This window comes from Equus quagga, chromosome 2 (genome assembly GCF_021613505.1).
Source record: "Equus quagga isolate Etosha38 chromosome 2, UCLA_HA_Equagga_1.0, whole genome shotgun sequence".
Classification (NCBI taxonomy): Eukaryota; Metazoa; Chordata; class Mammalia; order Perissodactyla; family Equidae; genus Equus; species Equus quagga.
This window is the reverse complement of record NC_060268.1, coordinates 124,228,345-124,250,112: the sequence shown is the minus strand read 5'-3', so window position 1 is coordinate 124,250,112 and position 21,768 is coordinate 124,228,345. Positions and strand designations below refer to the sequence as shown.

General features: G+C 40.4%; 2 protein-coding genes across 2 annotated transcripts in view; one reads left to right on the top strand and one right to left on the bottom strand.

Moving 5' to 3' along the window:
- FAM149B1 (family with sequence similarity 149 member B1) overlaps positions 1-15,382 on the top strand; it is a 36,793-nt gene extending 21,411 nt beyond the window's left edge. The window contains exons 6-12 of the mRNA XM_046652812.1: positions 3,539-3,682; positions 5,321-5,427; positions 8,651-8,875; positions 10,352-10,475; positions 10,702-10,827; positions 13,800-13,878; positions 15,019-15,382. Of these exons, the coding sequence (XP_046508768.1) occupies positions 3,539-3,682; positions 5,321-5,427; positions 8,651-8,875; positions 10,352-10,475; positions 10,702-10,827; positions 13,800-13,878; positions 15,019-15,101 (888 nt within the window). The 3' untranslated portion in view covers positions 15,102-15,382. The remainder of the gene's footprint in view (positions 1-3,538; positions 3,683-5,320; positions 5,428-8,650; positions 8,876-10,351; positions 10,476-10,701; positions 10,828-13,799; positions 13,879-15,018) is intronic.
- Positions 15,383-16,048: 666 nt separating this feature from the next.
- DNAJC9 (DnaJ heat shock protein family (Hsp40) member C9) lies at positions 16,049-21,530 on the bottom strand. The gene is made up of 5 exons (XM_046652083.1): positions 21,349-21,530; positions 21,034-21,174; positions 19,873-20,127; positions 17,920-18,006; positions 16,049-17,557 (listed from the first exon to the last, which is right to left on the bottom strand). Exons 1-5 carry the CDS (start codon positions 21,526-21,528, stop codon positions 17,435-17,437), a joined length of 786 nt encoding a protein of 261 aa, XP_046508039.1. The 5' UTR covers positions 21,529-21,530; the 3' UTR covers positions 16,049-17,434.
- Between the last annotated feature and the right edge of the window lie 238 nt (positions 21,531-21,768).

Genomic DNA, 21,768 nt, shown 5'->3' with positions numbered 1-21,768 from the left:
ATCTTGAAGTCTGTTTTGTCTAAGTAGTGCGACACCTGTTTTCTTTTGCTTGCTGTTTGCTTGGAGTATTGTCTTCCACCCCTTCACTCTGATCATATGTTTGTCCTTGGAACTGAGGTGTGTTTCCTGGAGGCAAAAAATTGTTGGATCTTGTTCTTTAATCCATTTTGCCACTCCGTGTCTTTTTATTGGAGAGTTCAGTCCGTTTACATTGAGGGTGAGTATTGATGCATGAGAGCTTAATGCTGTCATTCTGTTGCTCGTTTTCCGGTTTTCCTGTGTTTCCTTTGTTTCTTGTCCTGTGTGCTTTAGCCTACCCATTCACTTCTGCAATTTCTTTATGCTGGGTTTCTTAGATTTTTCCTTACTTGTTTTGTGTCTCTCTTCTGTTTTTTAATTTAGTGGCTACCCTGAAGTTTGTATTCAGAATCTCGTGTATAACAGTCCATTTTCTGGTGGTCTCTTACTTCCTTAGCCTAGGCTGTTTCAGTCCCTTTCCTCCTCCCCTCCTAAATTATTATTTTCATCTCTTATTCCAACCTGTGTTGTGAGTTTGTGGTTAGAGTGATAAGATTGTCTTTGCTTTGGTGATTTACTTCCCTTTATCCTAATGCTATAGTTGAATATTTGCTCTCCTATTCCAATTCTATCTGTCTCCCTACTCTGTGTTTTGTGGCCCCTTTCTCCCTTTTTTTCTTTTTTCAGTTATGAGAGCCTTCTTGAGGATTTCTTGTAGTGAAGGTCTTGTGACTACGAATTCCCTTAGCTTTTGTTTGTCTGGAAAAGATTTAATTTCTCCCTCATATCTCAAGGATATTTTTGCTGGATAGAGTTTTCTTTGCTGAAGATTTTTATCCTTTAAAGTTTTGCATATGTCACTACAATCTCTCCTAGCTTATAAGGTTTCTGTAGAGAAACCTGCTGAATGTTTGATAGGCGTTCCTGTGTAGGTTATTTTCTTCTGCCTTGCTGCCCTGAGAATGCTTTCTTTGTCGTTCATTTTTGCCATTTTTACTGCTATATGCCTTGCAGTAGGTCTTTTTACGTTGATAAATCTAGGAGATCTGAAAACTTCCTCCACACATATTTCTCTCTCAATCCCAAGCTTTGGGATGTTCTCTTCTATTATTTTGTTGAGCTCGCTTTCTGTTCCATTTTCCTTTTCCATGCCCTCAGGAATACTGATTATTCTTAAGTAGCATTTTCTCATTGAGTCAGCTATTTCTCAGAGATCCTCTTCAGTTTTTTTAATTCTTAGTTCTCTTTCTTCCTCTGTCTGGAGCCATTCTGCCTGTCTATCTTCGATTATGCTAATTTGCTCCTCTATGGTGTCTACACGGTCATTCAGGGAATCCGTATTCTGTCTTATCTGATCCATTGTATTTTTCATCTGTAGTATTTGTGATTGATTCTTCTTTATAGTTTCAATCTCTTTTGTGAAGTAACTCCAGAGCTCGTTGACTTGTTTCTCTATATTTCCCTTTATCTCATTGAGCATTTTGATGATAGCTGTTTTGAAGTCATCTTCACTTAGTTTATCTATTTCCAATTCCTTAGGACATACTTGCGTGTTTTTATTGTTTTCCTTTTGGACTGGAGCTCTTATAAATTGCTGGATGGTAGAGGAGCAGTTTTTGTGCATGATGCTATTTTCCGGTAGCAGTTACAGCCTGTCGTCACTAGATCGGGGTCAAGAGCCACGCATTCTGAGCCCTCCACCTTCAGCCACCATGGTGGCAGGCAGCACAGGTTGCCGGAGGAGGGGCACTTTCTCATGCACAGTGACCTCAATTCCGATCAACTCGCTCTCTGGTCTCCTGGGGCGCTGGCTTGCTGGGGTTTCCCCACGTGAAAGCTGTCCCCCATTAGAGGGTTTCCACTGCACGGGCAGTGGGAGTTCTCGATGATCCCTTGATGTGCGGCCCCTTCCCCACTCTTTCCCTCGCCCCTGGCAGCAATCCCAGTCTCTAGGGGAAGGAATGAAGTTCTCTCTTACCCCATTCCAGCTCCTCCAAGGGGGGCTCCAGCCTCTCCGCACTTCGTCATTTGGCTGCTGTGGGTCTCTGACGATTTCTCTTGTTAAGATTTCTTTTTTGGTTGGAAAGCAGTTGCTCTTTTTGGTTGTAATTTGGAGGGGAGAGAGTCCCTGGTGCACTCATGCCGCCATGTTGCTGACGTCACTCTGATTATGATGTGTTCTGATGTAATTTTCTTCAATTTACTTCTGCTTGGAGTTTGTTGAGCTTTTTGGATCTGTCGTTTTATTGTTTGGAAAGTTTTCAGCCATTATTGCTTCAGAGTTTTCTTTTTTTTTTCTTTTTTGAGGAAGATTAGCCCTGAGCTAACATCTGCTGGCAATCCTCCTCTTTTTGCTGAGGAAGACTCCCCTGAGCTAACATCCGTGCCCATCTTCCTCTACTTTATATGTGGGATGCCTGCCACAGCGTGGCTTGCCAAGCAGTGCCATGTCTGCACCTGGGATCTCAACCGGCAAATCCCAAGCCCTGAACCAGTGAATCCCAGGCCGCGGAAGCAGAATGTGCACACTTAACTGCTGCACCACCAGGCCAGCCCTCTGCTGAGTTTTTTTATTTTTTTTAATTTTTTTTTAAAGATTTTATTTTTTCCTTTTTCTCCCCAAAGCCCCCCGGTACATAGTTGTATATTCTTCGATGTGGGTCCTTCTAGTTGTGGCATGTGGGACGCTGCCTCAGCGTGGTTTGATGAGCAGTGTCATGTCCGCGCCCAGGATTCGAACCAATGAAACACTGGGCCGCCTGCAGTGGAGTGCGTGAACTTAACCGCTCGGCCACGGGGCCAGCCCCCCTCTGCTGAGTTTTTTAGTTCTTTCGTTTTTTTCTTTTTTGAATCTGCTTGGTCATTTTTGTCGTAGTCTGTACTCATATTTTCAATTGCTTCATTTGTTTTACATTCTGCACCTAATAATTCTAATTTCTCAAGTCTTTGCTGATATGTTGTTTCTGCTTGCTCTTTCTCAAAGTGTCTTGTTTCTTTGTGGATTGTATGATTTTTAAGTGGATTTTAATCTTGCAACTTTATGTATGGGAGTTCTTTGAAGCCTGGATTAATGATCTGAAGGTTTCCCTAGAGCTACACTGTCCGATACACTAGTCAATAGTACATGTGGCTATTTAAATTTTAATTAAAATCAAATAAAATTTAAAATTTTGTTCCTCAATCACACTAGCTAAATTTTAAGTGCTCCATAGCCACAGAGGCCATTATATTGGACAGCACATATGTAGAACATTTCCATCAACTCTGGTTGTTCTGTTGGACACCTTTGCTCTAGAGGTCTTTTGCTTTTCCTGCTGCCAGGTACCAATAGGCATTGTTAGCCTGGGAAACCACTTTAAACTAAATTCCCGGTTTGAGGAGTTTTCTTGAACCATGCAGGTGGTATGAAATTGGGCTGCACAGATGAGTGAAGCCTAGCTTGAAATTATGAATTCTTCTCAGGGGAGAATTTTTTTCACAGTACTGTTGCCATGGGTGTGAAGATACCCATGGATAATAGATTCTGTTCCTTTGCTTAGATGATGAGAGTAATGTTGCAATCACCAGACCAGCTTCAGAAAGCCCCTGTGTGCTGAGTGAACCACAACCTTTGGTCTTACCTCGAGTGCCACAGTCTAAGGTGCTGTCCATCACCTCTAATCCGGTAAGCCCCACAGGGGAATGTATTGGAGAACCTAGGATTTTCTTGCCAGAGGAAGTTTGCTCAGAGTTATTTGCCTTAATTGTATTATTTATGACTCAATTTTGTTTTCTGTTATGTGTTTATCACAATAATCCCAGTGACTTTGTATTGATAGGTTTAATTTCAGTTTAAAAAATTAATAGCCAATTAAGGTTGATAGGTAATTCTCAGTCAGCTCTTTTGAAAAGGCATCCGTAAGGTGTGCAGGCTAGAATCAACTATGTGGTCAGCCTAAGTCTGTTTTGGGAAGAATGAAGGATACAATGAAAAGAGGTACCAATCTCCAATTTTCTATGGCCTTAATTAACATTCTCTCCTTTGAATTTCTCCTTTTCACTCTTTCCTTTTTTCTCTTCTCTCAGTCTACCTGGTTTTTGTTTAATTTTTAATATTTGAATCTGTTGACTTTTTTGCCTTTTGGATGTTTAGTACTCATAACCCAACTGTAAAAGAGAAACCAGATAGGAGAAATCGGTCTCAATTAAGTCTGTGGACAAGCATTAAGATGGCCATTTCTTGCAGAAGGCTGATGAACCTGGTCTCATCCCTGTGTAATGATTTATGTAGTCCTAGTTCCTACATGATAGTTTCCCAGTGTGACTTGTGGCAAAGTAGTGGGGGTGGAGAGGAGAAAAAAGAAAGAAAAGGAGGATTCTAATCCTTGGGCTATGTTCATCAACCCTGATCTACTACCAGATCAAGTATTTGCTTTATTGGTATACTGGCCAGATACTGTGCAGCTGGATTTACAAAAGGGTTATTTAAAAATAAAATTAATAAGGCCCTTACCTTATCACACTGGAAGATAAATCAGGTGAACTATGTTCCTTTGGTGGTAATAAAATACTTCTACATGTTAACTGGTTTGGCTATGGTTTAGGTAGCCTAAGCCCTGAGTAGTTAACGTAAATGGTTCTGGTTGTTAATGATCAAAGGAAGGAAAAGCATTAATCCAAATATTCTTGAGAGAAAGTAGGAGAAAAATGCATGCTGTGGCAGAGGAGGAAATGACCAGAAAGGACACTTAACTGATGACCTGAGAGAGAAAATAAACAGGCTTCTAAGGTGGTGATGTCAGTCCAAGTAAGATTAAATCCTGCTAACATTAGAACAAATAAAATTTTCTCCTCTAATAAACAATCTTCAGAATTTAGGTTATCATTGAGAGCTGACTGCTCCAGGGGTTAATGAAGGAGAAGGGATTAGTCTGTGCAGAGTGTAGAATTGTGTGATGGTGAAAGAGATTATGTTAGAGTTTCCACTTATTTTTTCTTCCATATTTTGTGTTTTCTTTTCTAATGTAATGTGAATAATAATGACAATAATAAAGACCCTCTCTCTTCTATGACAGTGGCTAATTGCTTTCATCTGGGTTGATCAGAATTCCCCCACTTGCAGTCATTTAGAAATGAAGAAGAAAGGACTCTGTCATCTTGACAGTGGACTTGGGGCCCTAGCTGGGCCACTGGCCAAGATGTTACAAAAAATTAAGGCATAGGATAAAAATGCATTTAGAAATATTAACTTTTGGCAAAGTTGGGAAACCAAGCAGGTATCTTCAACAACAAATAATGAGTAACATCTTCTTTTGACATGTAGATGAGTCTCTGTCAAGCAGCAAGTGGTCATCAGCCAAATGTGAATGGTCTCTTGGTTCATGGGATGCCTCTACAGCCAAGAAATCTCTCCCTAATGGACAAGCTCCTGTAAGAAGTATAAAATTTTAATAAAGTTTAAATAGATCACTGAGAAATAAAAGGAAAGCAAAGTCAGTCAATCAACGTGCATGTATTGAGTACCTCCTAAGCAACCACAGAGACATCTGGGGAGTAAAAACATCTAAGGGAAATGGTCTCCACCCTCAAGGAGCTGGTAATATAACTGGAAAGAGAAGAGACACATGGGTAAAAAGAGACCTAGGGCATTTTTGTGAATGAGTGCCAAGTGTGTGGTACCAAGTGAGTGCTATGGCAGCCCCAAAGAAGGGAGGCATTTTGGTGGGTAAGTGTAGGTTTTGAACTTCTCCTTGAAAGATGGGAGTTTGGATAAGCAGAAAAGAGCAGCAAGGCTATTCTGGTACGAGGAATGGTTTGGGAAAGATTTGGAGATGGGAAAAATCAAAATATTTAGAAGAGAAAGCAGACCATTTTTGCTATAGTAGGATAGGAAGAGATAGGCCAGGACTTTCATGCTTCTGACCAAAGATCATTGACAGTCTTCTAGAATTAAAATAGACCACGGTGTAATTAGTGGGAAAGAAGATCCTATGAAATTAATGAAGGATGGGACCAGACTGTGAGGGTTTTGAATGCCATGTTTTTGAGATCCATCCATGTCGTTGCATGTGACTTTCTCTTTTATTGCCAAGTAGTATTCTGTTGTAAGAATACATTACAATTTGTTTACCCATTCTTCTGTTAATGAACACTTGGGCTGCTTCCAGGTTGGGGTTGTTATGCATAAAGGCACTATAAATATTCTTGCACAGGTTTTTTTGTGGACTATGGTTTCATTTTTCTTGGTTCAAGATCTACAAGTGAAAGTGTCATAGGATAGGTGAGTGTATGCTTAATTTTATAATAAACTTCCATACAGTTTTTCAAAGTAATTGCACTGTTTTATACTCCCACTAGCAATGTATGAGTTTCACTTGGGGAGCACATATATTTAAATCAGGAATTTGAAAGATTTCACAGCAATAGAACATAGATTGAATCAAGCAGGAAGGACTGAAGGTAAGGAGTCTAATGCAGGAGTTCAAGCATGAGCTGCTAAGGGTCTGTACTCAGGTTGTAGCAAAGGATATAAAAGGAATGAAATATTTTAGGAGATACTGTAAAAGAAATCAAATTCTATAAACAATAGGAGAGTCAAAGTCAACTCTGAGATTTCAAGCTCAAGGGAAGCTTGTTTGGTGGGGAAAGGTGAGTTTGGTTTGGGGTGTTGTTGAGTTTACAATGATGTGCCATCTCGCTGGAAATATGGAAGACGTCAGATCTGGAGATTGATCTAGAAGCCACCTGACTAGAGGTGATAATCGAATCCAGAATTATGAATGAGCAGTCCAGAGGACAAAATAGACAAGAGCATAGAGCAGCTAAGACCTAAACCTTTTGTAATTAGAAAGCAGGGCGTGTAAAGAAAAGGTCTAAGTGAATGGTTAGGGAGGTAGGAAGACCAGAAAAATCTCATATGAGTAATGCTCAAGGTTTAGCCCTATTCCTTGACAGGCATTTTCCCCTTCCGAGTCCTCCAAACATGGAGGCATATTTTGCACTAGAGGACACCAAAGTGGCCTGAAAGGTTGAGGAACTTGCTAAAAGCCAAAAGAGCACATGGCAGAGCTTTATTCTTTCACTTTCCTTCCACTTCACTGTGCAAATACTGTCTCTTAAGTGCCTTACAATAGAGTCAAATGTCCTCTCGTCTGCTTTTCTTTTTGGTTTTTTGAGGAAGATTTGCCCTGAGCTAACTACTGCCAGTCATCCTCTTTTTTTCTGAGGAAGCCTGGCCCTGAGCTAATATCCGTGCCCATCTTCCTCTACTTTATATGTGGGACGCCTACCACAGCATGGCATGCCAAGCAGTGCCATGTCCGCACCCAGGATCTGAACTGGCGAACCCCGGGCTGCTGAGAAGCGGAACGTGCGAACTTAACCGCTGCGCCACCAGGCTGGCCCTCATCTGCTTTTTAAAAAGCGCTGGATCTGGGGGCTGGCCCCGTGACCGAGTGGTTAAGTTCGCGCACTCCGCTGCAGGCGGCCCAGTGTTTCGTCGGTTCGAATCCTGGGCACGGACATGGCACTGCTCGTCTAGACCACGCTGAGGCAGCGTCCCACATGCCACAACTAGAGGAACCCACAACGAAGAATACACAACTATGTACCGGGGGGCTTTGGGGAGAAAAAGGAAAAAATAAAATCTTTAAAAAAAAAAAAAAAGCGCTAGATCTGTAGGGCAGAGTTTAAGCTACTCAACTGTTTGGGCATAGTATTTTATTAACAAAGTAATTCCAGAAAAGCGTTGTATTTCACACTTGTTTACGCAAATGGGGATCCACTGTGGTCCTGCTGCCCTGAGCAGCACAAGGCTCTGGACCCCTTGCCTGCTCCCAGCTTTCCAAGGAACCCACACCCCTACCCCTGCAGGCTCCAACTAGCTTAGCATTTTAATCTCTGCAGTGGGAGCCACACTGGTGCTACACTGCTCTCAAGCAGCAATATTTGCCTTTCAACTCTTTCTGGTGACATTCCTTCAGCACAAAAGAATGCCTCAGGGGCCGGCCCCAGGGCCAAGTGGTTGAGTTCTCGTGCTCCGCTTCCGCAGCCCAGGGGTTTCGCCAGTTCGGATCCTGGGCGAGGACATGGCACCGCTCATCAAGCCACGCTGAGGCAGCATCCCACATGCCACAACTAGAAGGACCCACAACTAAAAATATACAACTATGTACCGGGGGGGCTTTGGGGAGAAAAAGGAAAAATTTTAAAAATCTTAAAAAAAAATAGCTTAAGAGAAGAGAAAAAATTAAAAAAAAAAAAAAAAAAAAAGAATGCCTCAAATACAGTAAGAATCTCAGTCCCTGAGATAAACTTTTGGGAAGCACTTTGGAGTAGGGACTCTTCAGGTTAGTCTTCACTAGTAACTGACGGACGGAGTGACTGTGATGGCAGGTGAATAATGGACTTGCTTTTGCAAATCTCCATTCTAATAAATTATGTGTATGACTGAAATGTCCTTTTAAGAATGCATTCTCATGCCTGAGCTAGATTATGTAACTTCTAGAAACTAAGTTACTTATTGAACAGTTTTTACTTTTGCTTTTTTCTCCCTTGAATGTATTTTATAGTCTAAGTCTTTTTACTCTTTGAGTCCTGTCTCCTTATACACAGCAATCTTGATTTCACTGTGGGTTTCTGATTTGGCCACTAGAGATCTTGATGACAAGCTACTAATGAGGCCTGGGTCCAGTACCATCCTTTCAACCCGAAATTGGCCAAATCGAGCCCTGGAGCTTAGTACATCATCTCTGTCATATACAGTGCAGTCCGCCAGGAGACGCAACCCCCCACCACGTACCCTTCATCCCATAAGCACAAGCCATTCACGTGCTGGAACGCCAAGACCTGTGGAAGAAATCCTCAGAGGATCCCGAGTGTAGGTTTCAAAAGCAGAATTTCTAGAAACTGTGGTAAAACTAAAGAAGAATGTCACATAGAGGGTGATTTTAAATATAAGATTGAAATACATGCCTAGAAACTAATCATTACATATTTTTATGATGTTCACTTGTTTAAATCCAATACAGAAAACGATGGGGTTAAATTTGAATGAAACACAGATACTGGATCTTTCTGTTGATTTAGCTAAAGATTTATATTTCTACAAATAAAATGTTGGCTGGAATACTTCAGTGCGATTTACCAAAAGAATAAAAGATATATGTATTTTATTAAACATTTTCCTTAGTGGGAACATACTCAGTGAAATTCACCCCAAAATAATAATTAATTCTCCTTTCATATTTTTCTGTACCATTGAGATCTGCTTATCTCACTGGCAATGAAAACTTTATAACATCAGATATGTACTTGCTTATGTACCAGGAAAAATGTCCCTTAGCACTTCTTAGGAAATAACACTGAAAATATTTTCTCTTTTCTCACCCTTCATTCACTAGACACTCTGAACATCATTGCGCAAAAAATACCTAGGAGCCAATTTTTTGAATAAAATTCTTTCTTTAGTTGTTGATTTCTAATACTATGATCAAGGATATGAGATAATAAGGCCATAACTGCGTTTTGAATTCAGCTTCTAAATTAAGCATGTCACTATATTTCTCTCCCAACATGTTATTTCTTGATTTTGATTTTTCAGTTTCTTGTTATAATTTATCCCAATAGACTCACTAAACGAGATGTCCAAAACCACCAAAAATCTTTGTCAGGACACCAAGGTTCACCTTTCACTTTATTATGTTTTTATAGCTATATCTACACCAATACATCTATAGATTAATTCATTTGGGGGGATAAGTGGTCTTGATGTATAATTAATGTCTTATCCCTTCCGACAGTACTTTTTTCAAAGTGGAAAAATAGGTTGCTTTGTTTCTTCCGGAACATGAAAATACCCTTCAGTTTCAGTTACTGTCTCGGATATGAGTAATACTGCAAACTGCTCCAAATTCCATGGAAGTAAATGAAAGTTTAGGAACTTTACCTGGGAATTATAGTGATTATAATAAAGTGAAAAGGACAACCATAAAGCCTAGAGCTGGAGAATTCCATCAGATGTGAAGTTACAAATCCATAGTTGGCAGAGAAGTGCAACACCAGATAGGGAAAATTGTTTTATTCCAGTTCTCTGTGAGAGAAAGGGTCAACCTCTGCTGTGTGCCCAGGATAAGGTTTCAACAAAAATCAGAAAACACTATGAAAAAAGCCCAAAACTCTTAATTTTCCAAAATCTTCTCATTGAGATCTCTTTACTTAAAAATGTAAACAGCTTTAAAGCTTTCTGTGCATGACATTAAACTCACCTGCTTCATTTATTTGATTCTAATCAGTTTTCTTGTATTGTTATAACTCTGTGTTTTCTTATCTTGGTATTCGCTGGTGGGATCTGCAGCCCCTTGGCAGCCGAATCGCTCTCCTCTCCCTCACCAATGCCTCTGAGTCGAAATAATCTGCTGCCACCTATTGGCACAGCTGAAGTGGAACACTTGAGCACTGTGGGGCCACAAAGGCAAATGGTATGTCTCTTTCCTGTTGCCGTTCCATGTGCTTAAAACCTCATGGGCAGTAATTCTGCATGATCTGTATTCTGGTCTTGATTTATACTATGTTTTGTTAAAAGTACAAACTGAACTCTAATTTATGGCAATGGAACTGGAGCTGCTTGGCCTGCAGTTACCATATATGCACAGTTCCCACTACAAATTGTTTAAACTTTTTCTGTAATTTTTAACTCCTCTACAGAAAACCCATGGTGATTCCAGTCGAGCTCGAAGCGCAGTGGTGGATGAGCCTAACCATCAGCAGCCCCAGGAGAGGCTCCTTTTACCTGACTTTTTCTCCAGGCCCAACACAACTCAGTCATTTTTGGTAGAGTGACATTTACTTCCTCTATGGTCTTGATAGTTGGGGAAAGAAAAAAACCTAGTTTCAGCAGACTTAAGACTTTACATAGTGGCTGAGCCAACCAAGAATAAAAGTTGAGGTTCTAACAAAAATAGTGTTCTAAGTACATTTTGTTGAAATTCTAATGGGTCTCTGCCACTCATTCTTTTAACTTGTAAAAAGAATAAGGTAAAAATGCCTTATATATAAATTACAAATTCTAAAGAATTTAAAGTTATTTCTGAAAATAAGCAAAAGAAAGTTAAACTCCAGTGCATTACCCCATCAGATTAGTATAACTTCATTCTCTAACACTGCTTTTATGGAGTTACATGAAAAGTGGTATCGTATTATGCTGTAGACTGGTGGATAGGTGAATTAGGACTTTCATTTTTTTTATTGGTGTTTGAAATGCTGACATTGCCTTACCATTTAATGTGCATTTTGGGGCTGGCCCCGTGGCCGAGGGGTTAAGTTCGCGCGCTCCACTGCAAGCGGCCCAGTGTTTCGTTGGTTCGGGTCCTGGGCGCAGACTTGGCACTGCTCGTCGGGCCACGCTGGGGCAGCGTCCCACATGCCACAACTAGAGGGACCCACAACAAAGAATGTACAGCTATGTACCGGGGGGCTTTGGGGAAAATAAATAAATAAATAAAATCTTTAATGTGCATTTAGTAGCCCTTTTACTTTTCTTTTTTTCTTTCTGAGCAAGATTCACTCTGAGCTAACATCTGTGCCAATCCTCCTCTATTTTGTATGTGGGCCACCAACACAGAATGGCTGACGAGTAGTGTAGCTGATGAGTGGTGTAGGTCTACACCTGAGATCTGAACCTGAGAACTTGGGCTGCCAAAGTGAAGCACGCCAAACTTAACCACTGCACCAGGGCGGGCCCACTAGCCCTTTTACTTTTAAACAAGTAACAGAAAAAACCTGGTTGGGAGATTGGAGGTCATGCACTGACCTTGCCCAATTGTAGACCAGGAGCTCTGCTCCACCTCATTTGCTTTGTGGGAAGAAGGCTTGGAGAGCCTGGGGAAGTGGCTGGGGCCACACTTAGTGCCCAGGAACCAGGGCTCCACATCCTATACCAGTTGTCAGGATGGTGGTGTTTGCAGTTGAGATAAGCCACTCACTTATCCCAACTCATAACACTTGAACTGTATCAGCCTGAAGCACTGTACAATCTTTCCTCCACTAGCAGAGTGGTGAGACTAATAAATGAATGGGACATTTTATTAGTTTCCTAGGGCTGCCATAACAGATGACCACAAATTGGGTGGTTTAAAACAATAGAAATTTATTCTCTTAGTTCCAGAACCTAGAAGTCCAAAATCAAGATGTCAGCAGAGCCATGTTGCCTCTGCAAGCTCTAGGGAAGAATCTTTTCTTGCCTCTTTTCTAGCTTCTGATGGTTGCCAGCAATCCTTGGCATTCCTTGGCTTGCAGCTGCATCACTCAGTTTCTGCCTCTCTTCACATGGCCTTCCTCCATGTCTCTGTCCAAATTTCCCTCTTATAAAGATACCAGTCATTGAATTTAGGGCCCACCCTAATCCAGCATGACTTCATCTTAACTTGATTACATCTGCAAAGATCATTTTTCTAAATAAAGTCACATTCACAGTTCCAGGTGGACATAAATTTTGGGGGAGACACTATTCAACCCAGTAGACCTCAGGAGGCTTGATTTAGGGGGAGATTTACCAAAAACAAGGGCAAAAAGGAAATGTGAGCACTTCTGATTCTTACTCAGTGTGAATCCTAGGAAGTTTGAGAACCTCTATTAAATTTGTCTTCTCATAATCTGATCCAGGACATTTAGTGTTTGATGATTATATTCTATAGCTAGATTGTCTACTGCACATTTAATTTTTGATTGCCTTAGAAATAAAACTAAACACATTTCAAAATTTCTTCTTTTTCAGATTTTTATAACAATAACAAAAGTAAAAATTTCTTGCCTTAGCCATTTCTCTCCCAATTTGCTGTCATGACAAAGGAGTCAGTAACTCAATGTAACTAAGAGCACTGGATCTGAGTCCTGTGCCTGGCACTGCCAGAATAGCACTCTGCTCCTTGGTGCTCTCATCTAGAATAGGGGTCAGCAAACTATGGTTCACGGGCCGTTTGGCTTACTGCCTGTTTTTGTAAACAAAGTTTTATTAGAGCAGACAGCCACCACGCTCATTCACTTATGTACTGTCTATGGCTGCTTTCCCACTACAAGAGCAGAGGTGAGTAGGTGCAATGACAGTATGTACCACAAAGCCTAAGATATTTACTATCTGGCCCTCTACAAAAAATACGTTTGCTGACCCCTGATCAAAAACATGAAGCTTCACCAGAAAAATATTCCTGAAATCTCCTTAATCCAGTGCTCTGACAGGGAACTGAGAGGGATGTGTTTTATTCTGGAAGCATCAGTGGGATGACATTAATAGCTCTTTTTTCAATATTTGCATTTTAATATTTCAGTCTGATTTTAAAAATCTTTAAATTCCATGAGGTAATTTTGCTATGTCTGAATTTCATGTTGGGTCACATTTCAAGTATGGAGGTAAAGTCATGGGTGTTTCAATGTTGCTGAAAAGGCTCTGTTCTGTTGTTTTAAACAGCAGGTAATAGAAATGGGGGAAAAATCCCTTGGCAGCCAATTATACTTAGAAATATTCAACCATCTGAATTTATAAATGCTAAGATTTTCTTAAAGGCATATTTTAAAGTTGTAGAACTTACAATTTTTACAAGTTGACAAATGGCTTTGTGAGCCTCTGGCTTGGGATTTTTCACATGGAATATAACAGAGTGCACTCAGCCAACTTGTCCCTCAGATTGGCAAACGATGCCGTTTATATTATTGTCCAATTTCAAGGTTTTCCCTTGTGAACCTACCAATGTATTATCCTTTGGGAGAAGTCACACTGTAAGAAGTGTCTCATTTTTTCTCTTTTTCAGCCGGATACACAGTATCGTCGTTCATGTGCTGTTGAATATCCTCATCAGGCCCGACCTAGCAGGGGATCTGCAGGGACAGGTGGGGCCATGGCTCTTATTTTACTACTATGTGGCTACGTTAAGACCCTACTTTTGTCTTATTTTTTCCTAAGTTTATTTTCCCTTCCTCTGGATTTTATTATGTTTCATTTTCCTACATTTTGTTAATCACTTCAAATTCATTTTGGAAGATGGGATATAATAAAAAGATAGAGGAGGGCTCTATTGCTCAGAGCCAAAAAGTTCCAGATTTCTGTTTTCTCATGTGTAAATTAACTTCTCACCAGTCTGCCAAATAAATAGTACTTTTTCTTTAATCCAAAAACTGCAAGCCAATTAAGTTGTTTTCATAACATTCAAACACTGCCTGGATTTTATTATGTAGGCAAAATCCATATAGCTATAGATTAAACTGCTTTGGTCAGTTAACCTGCTAGGCCAAGGAAAGAAAAGAAACTTTAAAATGTTAAGATATGCTGAGTCTGATTCTATGCCATTAATTTTTTTGATTTCCAAGTTATATTCTATAGATTCTATTTTCATAGGAGTGATGGGAGAAAATTTAAGGATGTCTGAATTCTTATAATTGTCTTCTCACCACCATCAGGGTCATTCTCATTATGCTGTAGATGAAATTTAGAAGTATTGGGCAGTTGAAATGTTTCCTATTAATGAGATTAATCAGCAAGTACATTAAAAAGTAATCTGCCTCAAACCATCTCTTAGTCCAAATAAATTCTCTTAGTTCAATTCCTAGCAGCACTATTTGGTAGCGTTTGAATGCTTTCAGTGGGTTCTATCCTTGCATCACTCCTCATAGAGAAGCAATGCTGCCTCTGAGCTCGTTATTACATCAGCCACGTTGATGGTCACATGTAACTAGTGTAACATTTAGGTAAGTGAAACAGACTATTTTAGTCTTCAGTTAGTGGGTTCTTCTCTAAAACTAGGTCACTGCTTTCATATCTTAATATAAACTTTTTTGTTTTTACATGACAAAAATATGCAAATGTGGTTTTTATAGCCTTGGTAAATATATACTTTACTAAGTAGTCCCGGTCTCCAAATTTAAAGTCCAACTGATAATTGGAACAAAAAAGCCCTTAGATATGAACTTGAGATTACCAAACCTAGAATGTCTACTAATGTTACACCCTATGATGTCATCTTTGTCTGACAGGTCCTCAGTTACATGGGTCTACAAAATCTCAAAACAGAGGTGGACCAGTCTCCAGAACCAGGCAGGGACCAGAAGGCAAATGAGAAGAACCTGCTTCAGGCTCCTGGAAACACATGGGAAGATTTCGTGAATCAGTGTTCAGTTATCTCATGATGCGGAGCGTGTACACAAGAGACAACTTGAAACCATCTTCCTGAAGAGTTATTTTAGTTCAACTGAGAAAAAAAACAGAATATCTGCCAAAGATTACATGAGTACTGTTTGTATCTCCAGTTATTGTCGTCTTTCAGCATAAGTTAACCTTGTTCCACTGGACAGTAAAGCTTGTACCCAACGATGTAACAAATGAATAATTACCCCCAAACCATTGCTCATGTTGTCTGTTAACAACGATCAGATCAATTATTATAGGATCTATGAGACTAGACATACACAAAAAACAGCAATTAATAGCATTAAGTCACCACTGGCTTTGGAATACTTCTGCTTGTACTGATTTCTGGGGTGCTGTACTCAGTTTGAAGTCATTTTTGGGAGATAGATAGTGCTGTCAAAAAGCTGAGCTACTCATCAAACAGATGTCATTCTTAAAGCTGTCTCTTGAGCTGTCCAATCCCATAGGCAGATAGAGATGGAAGGAGTAACTAAAGGCATAAATGTTGAGCACTGATGTAAAGTAACTTCTGTAATAAATCATAATCCATGTTTTTTTCAGACAGGACAACTCAACCTCACAATACCTGCTTGATATCAGGTTATACTTCTTCTTAAAGTACTTTAGTGGTCATGTTTTTTCCCCAAATATTAAGTTCACTTTGCCAGATTTTCTCCTGTAGCTCTAAGAAAGTCAATTAAAAAATTTATAGAATCTTTCTACTAGTGAGTCAGCAAGAAGCAATTCTTACAACTTCAGAAACCCTGGCAATTAGTCCAGTATAAACATATCCTAAGAGCAGAAGTAGAGAACTCTGGCCTTCTTCTGATTTTACCATGGAGCTTTTCCTGAGTGCAATCATGAATGCAGCAAAGGTTTTAACTATGGCTTAAATTTATTTTATTTCAATTTCCTTGAACTTTAATTTTGATGATCATACCAGTTTAGATCTTATTGTTAATATTCAGAGTGGATAAATTCAAATGATCATAATTTGGGGTAACTTTTAAATTATATCATAGTGTTCTAATGCTATCATATGAAAACAGATGCTTCAAACAACCTGCATTAAATATTTTTAATATAATTAAAGAGTATTTTTTAACCTGTTTGTAATCACAAACCAAAAACATGCCATGTACTTAGTTCAGATAAATTATGATACACAAAGCTCAGTAACAGAAGGCTTGTTTTATGCATATGGTATTAAATATATTAGTCTACATATCAGAGATTTTAAGTTCAACAATCTCTAAAATATTTGCATGTATTCTAATGAATGCATACCAATTCAACTGAATATAAATGAAAATCTCTGTACTATTTTCACAAATCAATACCATGACTGCATGACAACAAACCATTGGATCAAACAGCTTGCCTTTCAAAGTTAGAGTTAAGAGTCAGCAGGGGCCTCTAAGAAGACATTTAGCCCAACTTTATTACCCTTTTATAGATGATGAAACAAATTCAGACATGCTCAGTGACCTGCCTAAAGACATTCAGTAGTTACAGGCAGGACCACAACATCTCTTTATGCTCCTTAAACCGGTCTATCTACGGTAACACCAACTAGGACTACTTTTCTTCTCTCTTCTCTATCCTAAACACCATTCATATTTTTTCTAGATCATATTTTAAATGATCCCAGTGATCATTTAAAAAGAACTAAACTCATTTTTTACTTGTTTATTTAATCATGTGTAAGTCTTACAAAGATGCTTGAAGTAACCTGAACACCTGTTTCTCCTATAATACAAGCAAAGAGTACAAAACCTGGTTGAGTGAAAAGAAAGAATACTAAGACTGAAAGCAAACTGGCAAGTATTTGGAAGACAGATGTCTGGCAAGTGTTTTGAGGCATTCCAGCTAGGTAGAGTACCTGTTCTAATAAACACATCACTCCAAATATTCTGTAGCTCATTCCTGTGTGGCAAAATGACAACTCCTAAAGGAAGACTCGCATTGTAGACAGAGTTCCTTGTACAGAAGATCCATAGAGGCAAGTACTGTCAGAAAGTATACCACACTCTGCCTTTTCCCTCAATGATCACTACACCAAATTCCTTCATGTAAGGACCTCACAGAATGTCAGGGGATTTCTAGGATACACTAGGATCAGGTTGAGAGATTCTGCTTAGTTTACATAGACAATCTGAATATAATTTGGACGGGAAAGACAACTTTTCTCACGGCTTGGGTTGACTCCTTGCCTGCAATGGCACCAATGAACACCTGAGGACTTCTGAAGAGAAAATTCCATTATTTCTTTTCTTTCTTGAGAGCTGCTTTTTTCCCTCCTCCTCCTTTGGAAGGTTTGCAGTACTTTGCTTCCATCTGAGCCAGAAAACTGTCCATTTCCTTTTGCCGATCCTTTTGTCTTCTCTGTTTGAGAAGTTAAAACACAAGTTTTCAAAACACAAGACTATCCATAGAGACAAGAGTACTTAGTGGTTGCCAGGGGCTAGTGGGGAGAAAGGGGAGTTACTGCTAATGGGCAAGGAGTTTCCTTTCAGGGTGATAAGAATGTTCTGGAATTAGTGTCGATGCTTGTACAACTTGATGAATATACTAAAAACCATTGACTTGTTCACTTTAAAAGGATGAATACATGGTATGTGAATTCTGTCTTAAAGGAAGAAAACGAAATACCCACAACACTATACATACACTCCAAAGAAAATCTTAGCAGTAGGAATCAGAACATGAAAGAAGTGGTGGCAACCTTCACAACCTGCCAAGCTTACCTGAATGACTGCTTTCAAGTTATCCACTCCTTCATCAAGCCCCAACTCCTTCCTGCTCTTTTCTGCTTCTTTAGCCTCTTCTTGAGCCTAAAACAGAAACTCAAGTGAGACTCCTTGGCAACCAGGCAAATGCTAAAAATACACCCTCTTTCACAAAAGCAAATCTGTGAGACCTTTGCAATTTGAGGATTATATAGATAAAAAGGATAAAATTACATAAATACGTCATTCATTAAAACGCAACACTGCTGACAGCAAGTAGTAGACCCTCTGTTTCCAATAAGCATTTCTGAGTCTTCCCCATTTCTATTTGCTAGGGGTAGCAAAGTAGATTAGTATTCATAAACCACCTGGTGGCAGGAAGGAAAACAAAATGCTAGGAGAGCTAGGAAAGGTCACTTAACTAAGGATGCCCTCAAAAATGCTGCCAGGATACAGGCACCTCAGATTCCTCATCTGGAAACCCAATTTACATGTGACTGGTGGCAGCCTTGAGAGCAACCTGGTTTAAAATTCCCCAAGTAGTCAGAATAAATGGTAACAAATTCAGTTTTAACCTTTCTTCACCTGATTTCAAAGCCACCTTCTTTTGTCAAATTTCCCTAGGGCGCTGATTCCAAAATACCACAAAAATACCTTGGGAAAGTTAGTAAGTTTGTTCTTTCCTTCAGGGCAACAACTAAGACTATAAGAGGCCTCAACCTCCAGTGAACTTTCTAAATAACAATGAATACTATTAATACTGAGAACAATGATACATTAGGAGCTTATTACTCCAATACAGAGAGACAGTTTCTATTGTCTCTCAGTGTTTCTATTCAATTTATTTCTTTAAATATTGTATTCACTCCTCCCCAGGTTTGCTGGAGTCTCTCTCAAAACCATCCCCCTCCAAACTCTAGGCAAGTTTCTCAAACTAATAGCCTATTAATGAAAACAGGTGTGCTCAGTTGTGCCCAAGAAAATGATTACCAACTTAAAACTGTCAGCTTGAGTCTAAACAGATGTAGCCTATGAGGCAAAATGATGATCTTGATACACATTCCACTTCTCTCAACTACACATACATACATAGACACACACACACACACACGAGCTTTCCCTTCTATCTTATATCTAAAAGCTGCACACCTACCTCCACCCCCAATTCAGCCAAACAAAATAAGGTACTACTTTAGTATCTAAAATCGTACACTGTCTGCTCTCCACGGAGCTCCCATTATGCAAGCCAGGTTGAGGCAATGGTCACTTCGGTACCAGTGTCTTCCCCAAAAGACTAGAGGCACAGATGTTTGGTACCTTGAATTTACTCCCTTCCAGAACCCCAGCTGTCCTTAAGTTCCTTCCCCTTGCCATCATCCCTACCTCACCAATTCCACAGTTTATATAGGTATAAAGGACACACAGGCCACAATCTCTGATTCTCCACAAATGTGCTCCTCAAAGTGTTTGGAAAGACACCTTCAACAAAATGAACTAAATCGTTTCTTTAAAAAATGTATATTCTGGGTCCAACTCAAGAATCAGTCTGGGCAAGAGGAAAAGAATCTGTGTTAAGACACAGTCTCTGTCGCACTGACTCCACCCCGTAACGGAGTGAGAACCATTGTCTAGCCAACTCATCTGTATCACTGTCTAGCCATTACTTTATCTCCGGAAGAATGCCTCAGCGAAGCTACAAGAATTTGGCCCATATGAAGAATATATCAATGTTACTTTAAGATGATATTATTTAAACAATCCACGTAGTAAAATCCCCTTGTGTACAATATACCAGGAAAAAATAGTTGCTCCGGCTGAACTGGTATGCTCATTTTACTAGATGAGAACTAGATAACAAGTTAACCCTTATCCTTATTTCAGCAGTCTCAAATATATTTCCATTATTGTAAACATCCTCAAATTCTTTTTGTACACAGTCGAAATATAAATAAATAGCATTCAAAATCTTACCCTCCTTTTCCTTGCATTCATCTTTTGCTTTGATTCTTTGACAAAAGCATTATAGGATGGGACTTCTCCAGCATCAATGGCTTGCTGAATAATGTTCCTTATTCTGGATTCCTCTGTGTACTGCACACACAGCACAGACTCCATAATCTGATCCATGTCACCCCTGAAGTCCAGATAGGCCTGTTTAATATCAGCCAGCTCTTCTTCAGAACCTTTGTATGTGTTTTCAAAAGCTTGAATGTCTTCTAGAGATATCTGAACAAATACGAGACATATGCTTTAAATTTGAGAATTTTATTTTAAATAAAAGGTATAGTGAGCCAGCCCTGCTGGCCTAGTGGTTAAAGTTCAGCACGCTCTGCTTCAGTAGCTGGATTCAGTTTCCAGGTGCAGAACCACACCACTAGGTCAGTCAGTAGCCATGCTGTGGCAGCGGCTCACATAAAAGAACCAAAAGAACTTAGAACCATACACAACTATGTACTGAGGCTTTGGGGGTAGGGCGGAGAAAAAAGGAAAAAAAAGGGACGAAGATTGGCAACATGTTAGCTTAGGGTGAATCTTCCCCTGCAAATAAATAAACAAATACTATACTAATAAAACTAGATTTAGATGTTGAAATGTTTCTCCCCAAATACTAGTTGCTTGAGTTGAAACTGTTGCAAGGAACCAAATTTTCTCTGACAAAGCTTTTCCAGAGGTCTCTGTGGTCCAATCTTCACAACTGTAAAACTATGGACCAGAAAAATTTAAGTGAAGTTTCCAAAGGTGGGAAGAGACCCAGAAAAATACTCACGACTTACATTTGGATATGTAAAATAAAGCATATCTTGTAAAAAACTAAATCCCCCCCTTTCACTACAATCAACTCTCCAACAGGAAATTGAAGACCCTTTTCAGTAAGAGTGTGCGTGCGTGCATGTATGTATATATACACACATATACCGTGGGTTCAACCTAACGGGTTAAACAGATCTGCTTTTCAAAAAGTTACACGTATATCTCCTGAGAAATGCCTATACGTATGTATATATATTTATCTACCTTTCGAGGACAAATTCCTCACCCCTACAGAACAAAATGCAAGGCTTTAGAGGCATTCAATAATTGTTTGTCGAATGAATGATGGGAATAGTCACAAATAAATCTCCCGTCTTCTACCTTTTTAAAGAGTAACCTCCAATACGCCTCCCAGTCCCGATCTTGCTTGAGCACATCCGAATCCTCGTCCACTGTTCCCTGCTCATCGTACAGTGCTCTCTGCTCCTTGTCACTTAGAACGGAATAGACTTTCCCGAGGATCTGCGAGGAAACAGTATCCAAAAGTCACCCCTGCACCTCTCACTGAAAACCGCGCCGCGAGAAATAAAGATTAGAAAACTCCAGGTTGGGTTTAGCGCACTCCACCGGGGCAGGGCCGGGCGGCCAGAAGACGGAGAGAAGCCCGGGCGTTCGGTGGTGCGGGGACTCGCGTACCTGGAAGCGACGGGTGGCGTCCTCCTTGTCGCCGTCACCCACCCGGTCCGGGTGCACCTGCAGGGACACCTTGTGGTATCCGCGTCGGACCTCGCCGTCCGAAGCCTCGCGTCGCACGCCCAACACCCGGTAAAGGTCGGCGGTGCCGAACACTTCCTCGCACAGTTCCAGCAGCCCCATGGTCGGCAGAGGCGCGGAGCAGGCGGCGGCCGGGGAAAAGCTGCCTGCCCCAGAAGCACCGGCTAGAGCTCCGCACCGCTTCCTTTTCCCGCGTAGACAGCCCAGGGCGCCAGTCACAAGCGCGGGAAGGGGCGGGGCGAAGGCGCTGCGCTTTACGGCGGCTGCAAAATGGGGCGCGGCCAGCCCTGCGTAGGCGTGGAAGGCAGCGGGGCGGAGCTGGCGGCCCAGGTCTCTCCCAGC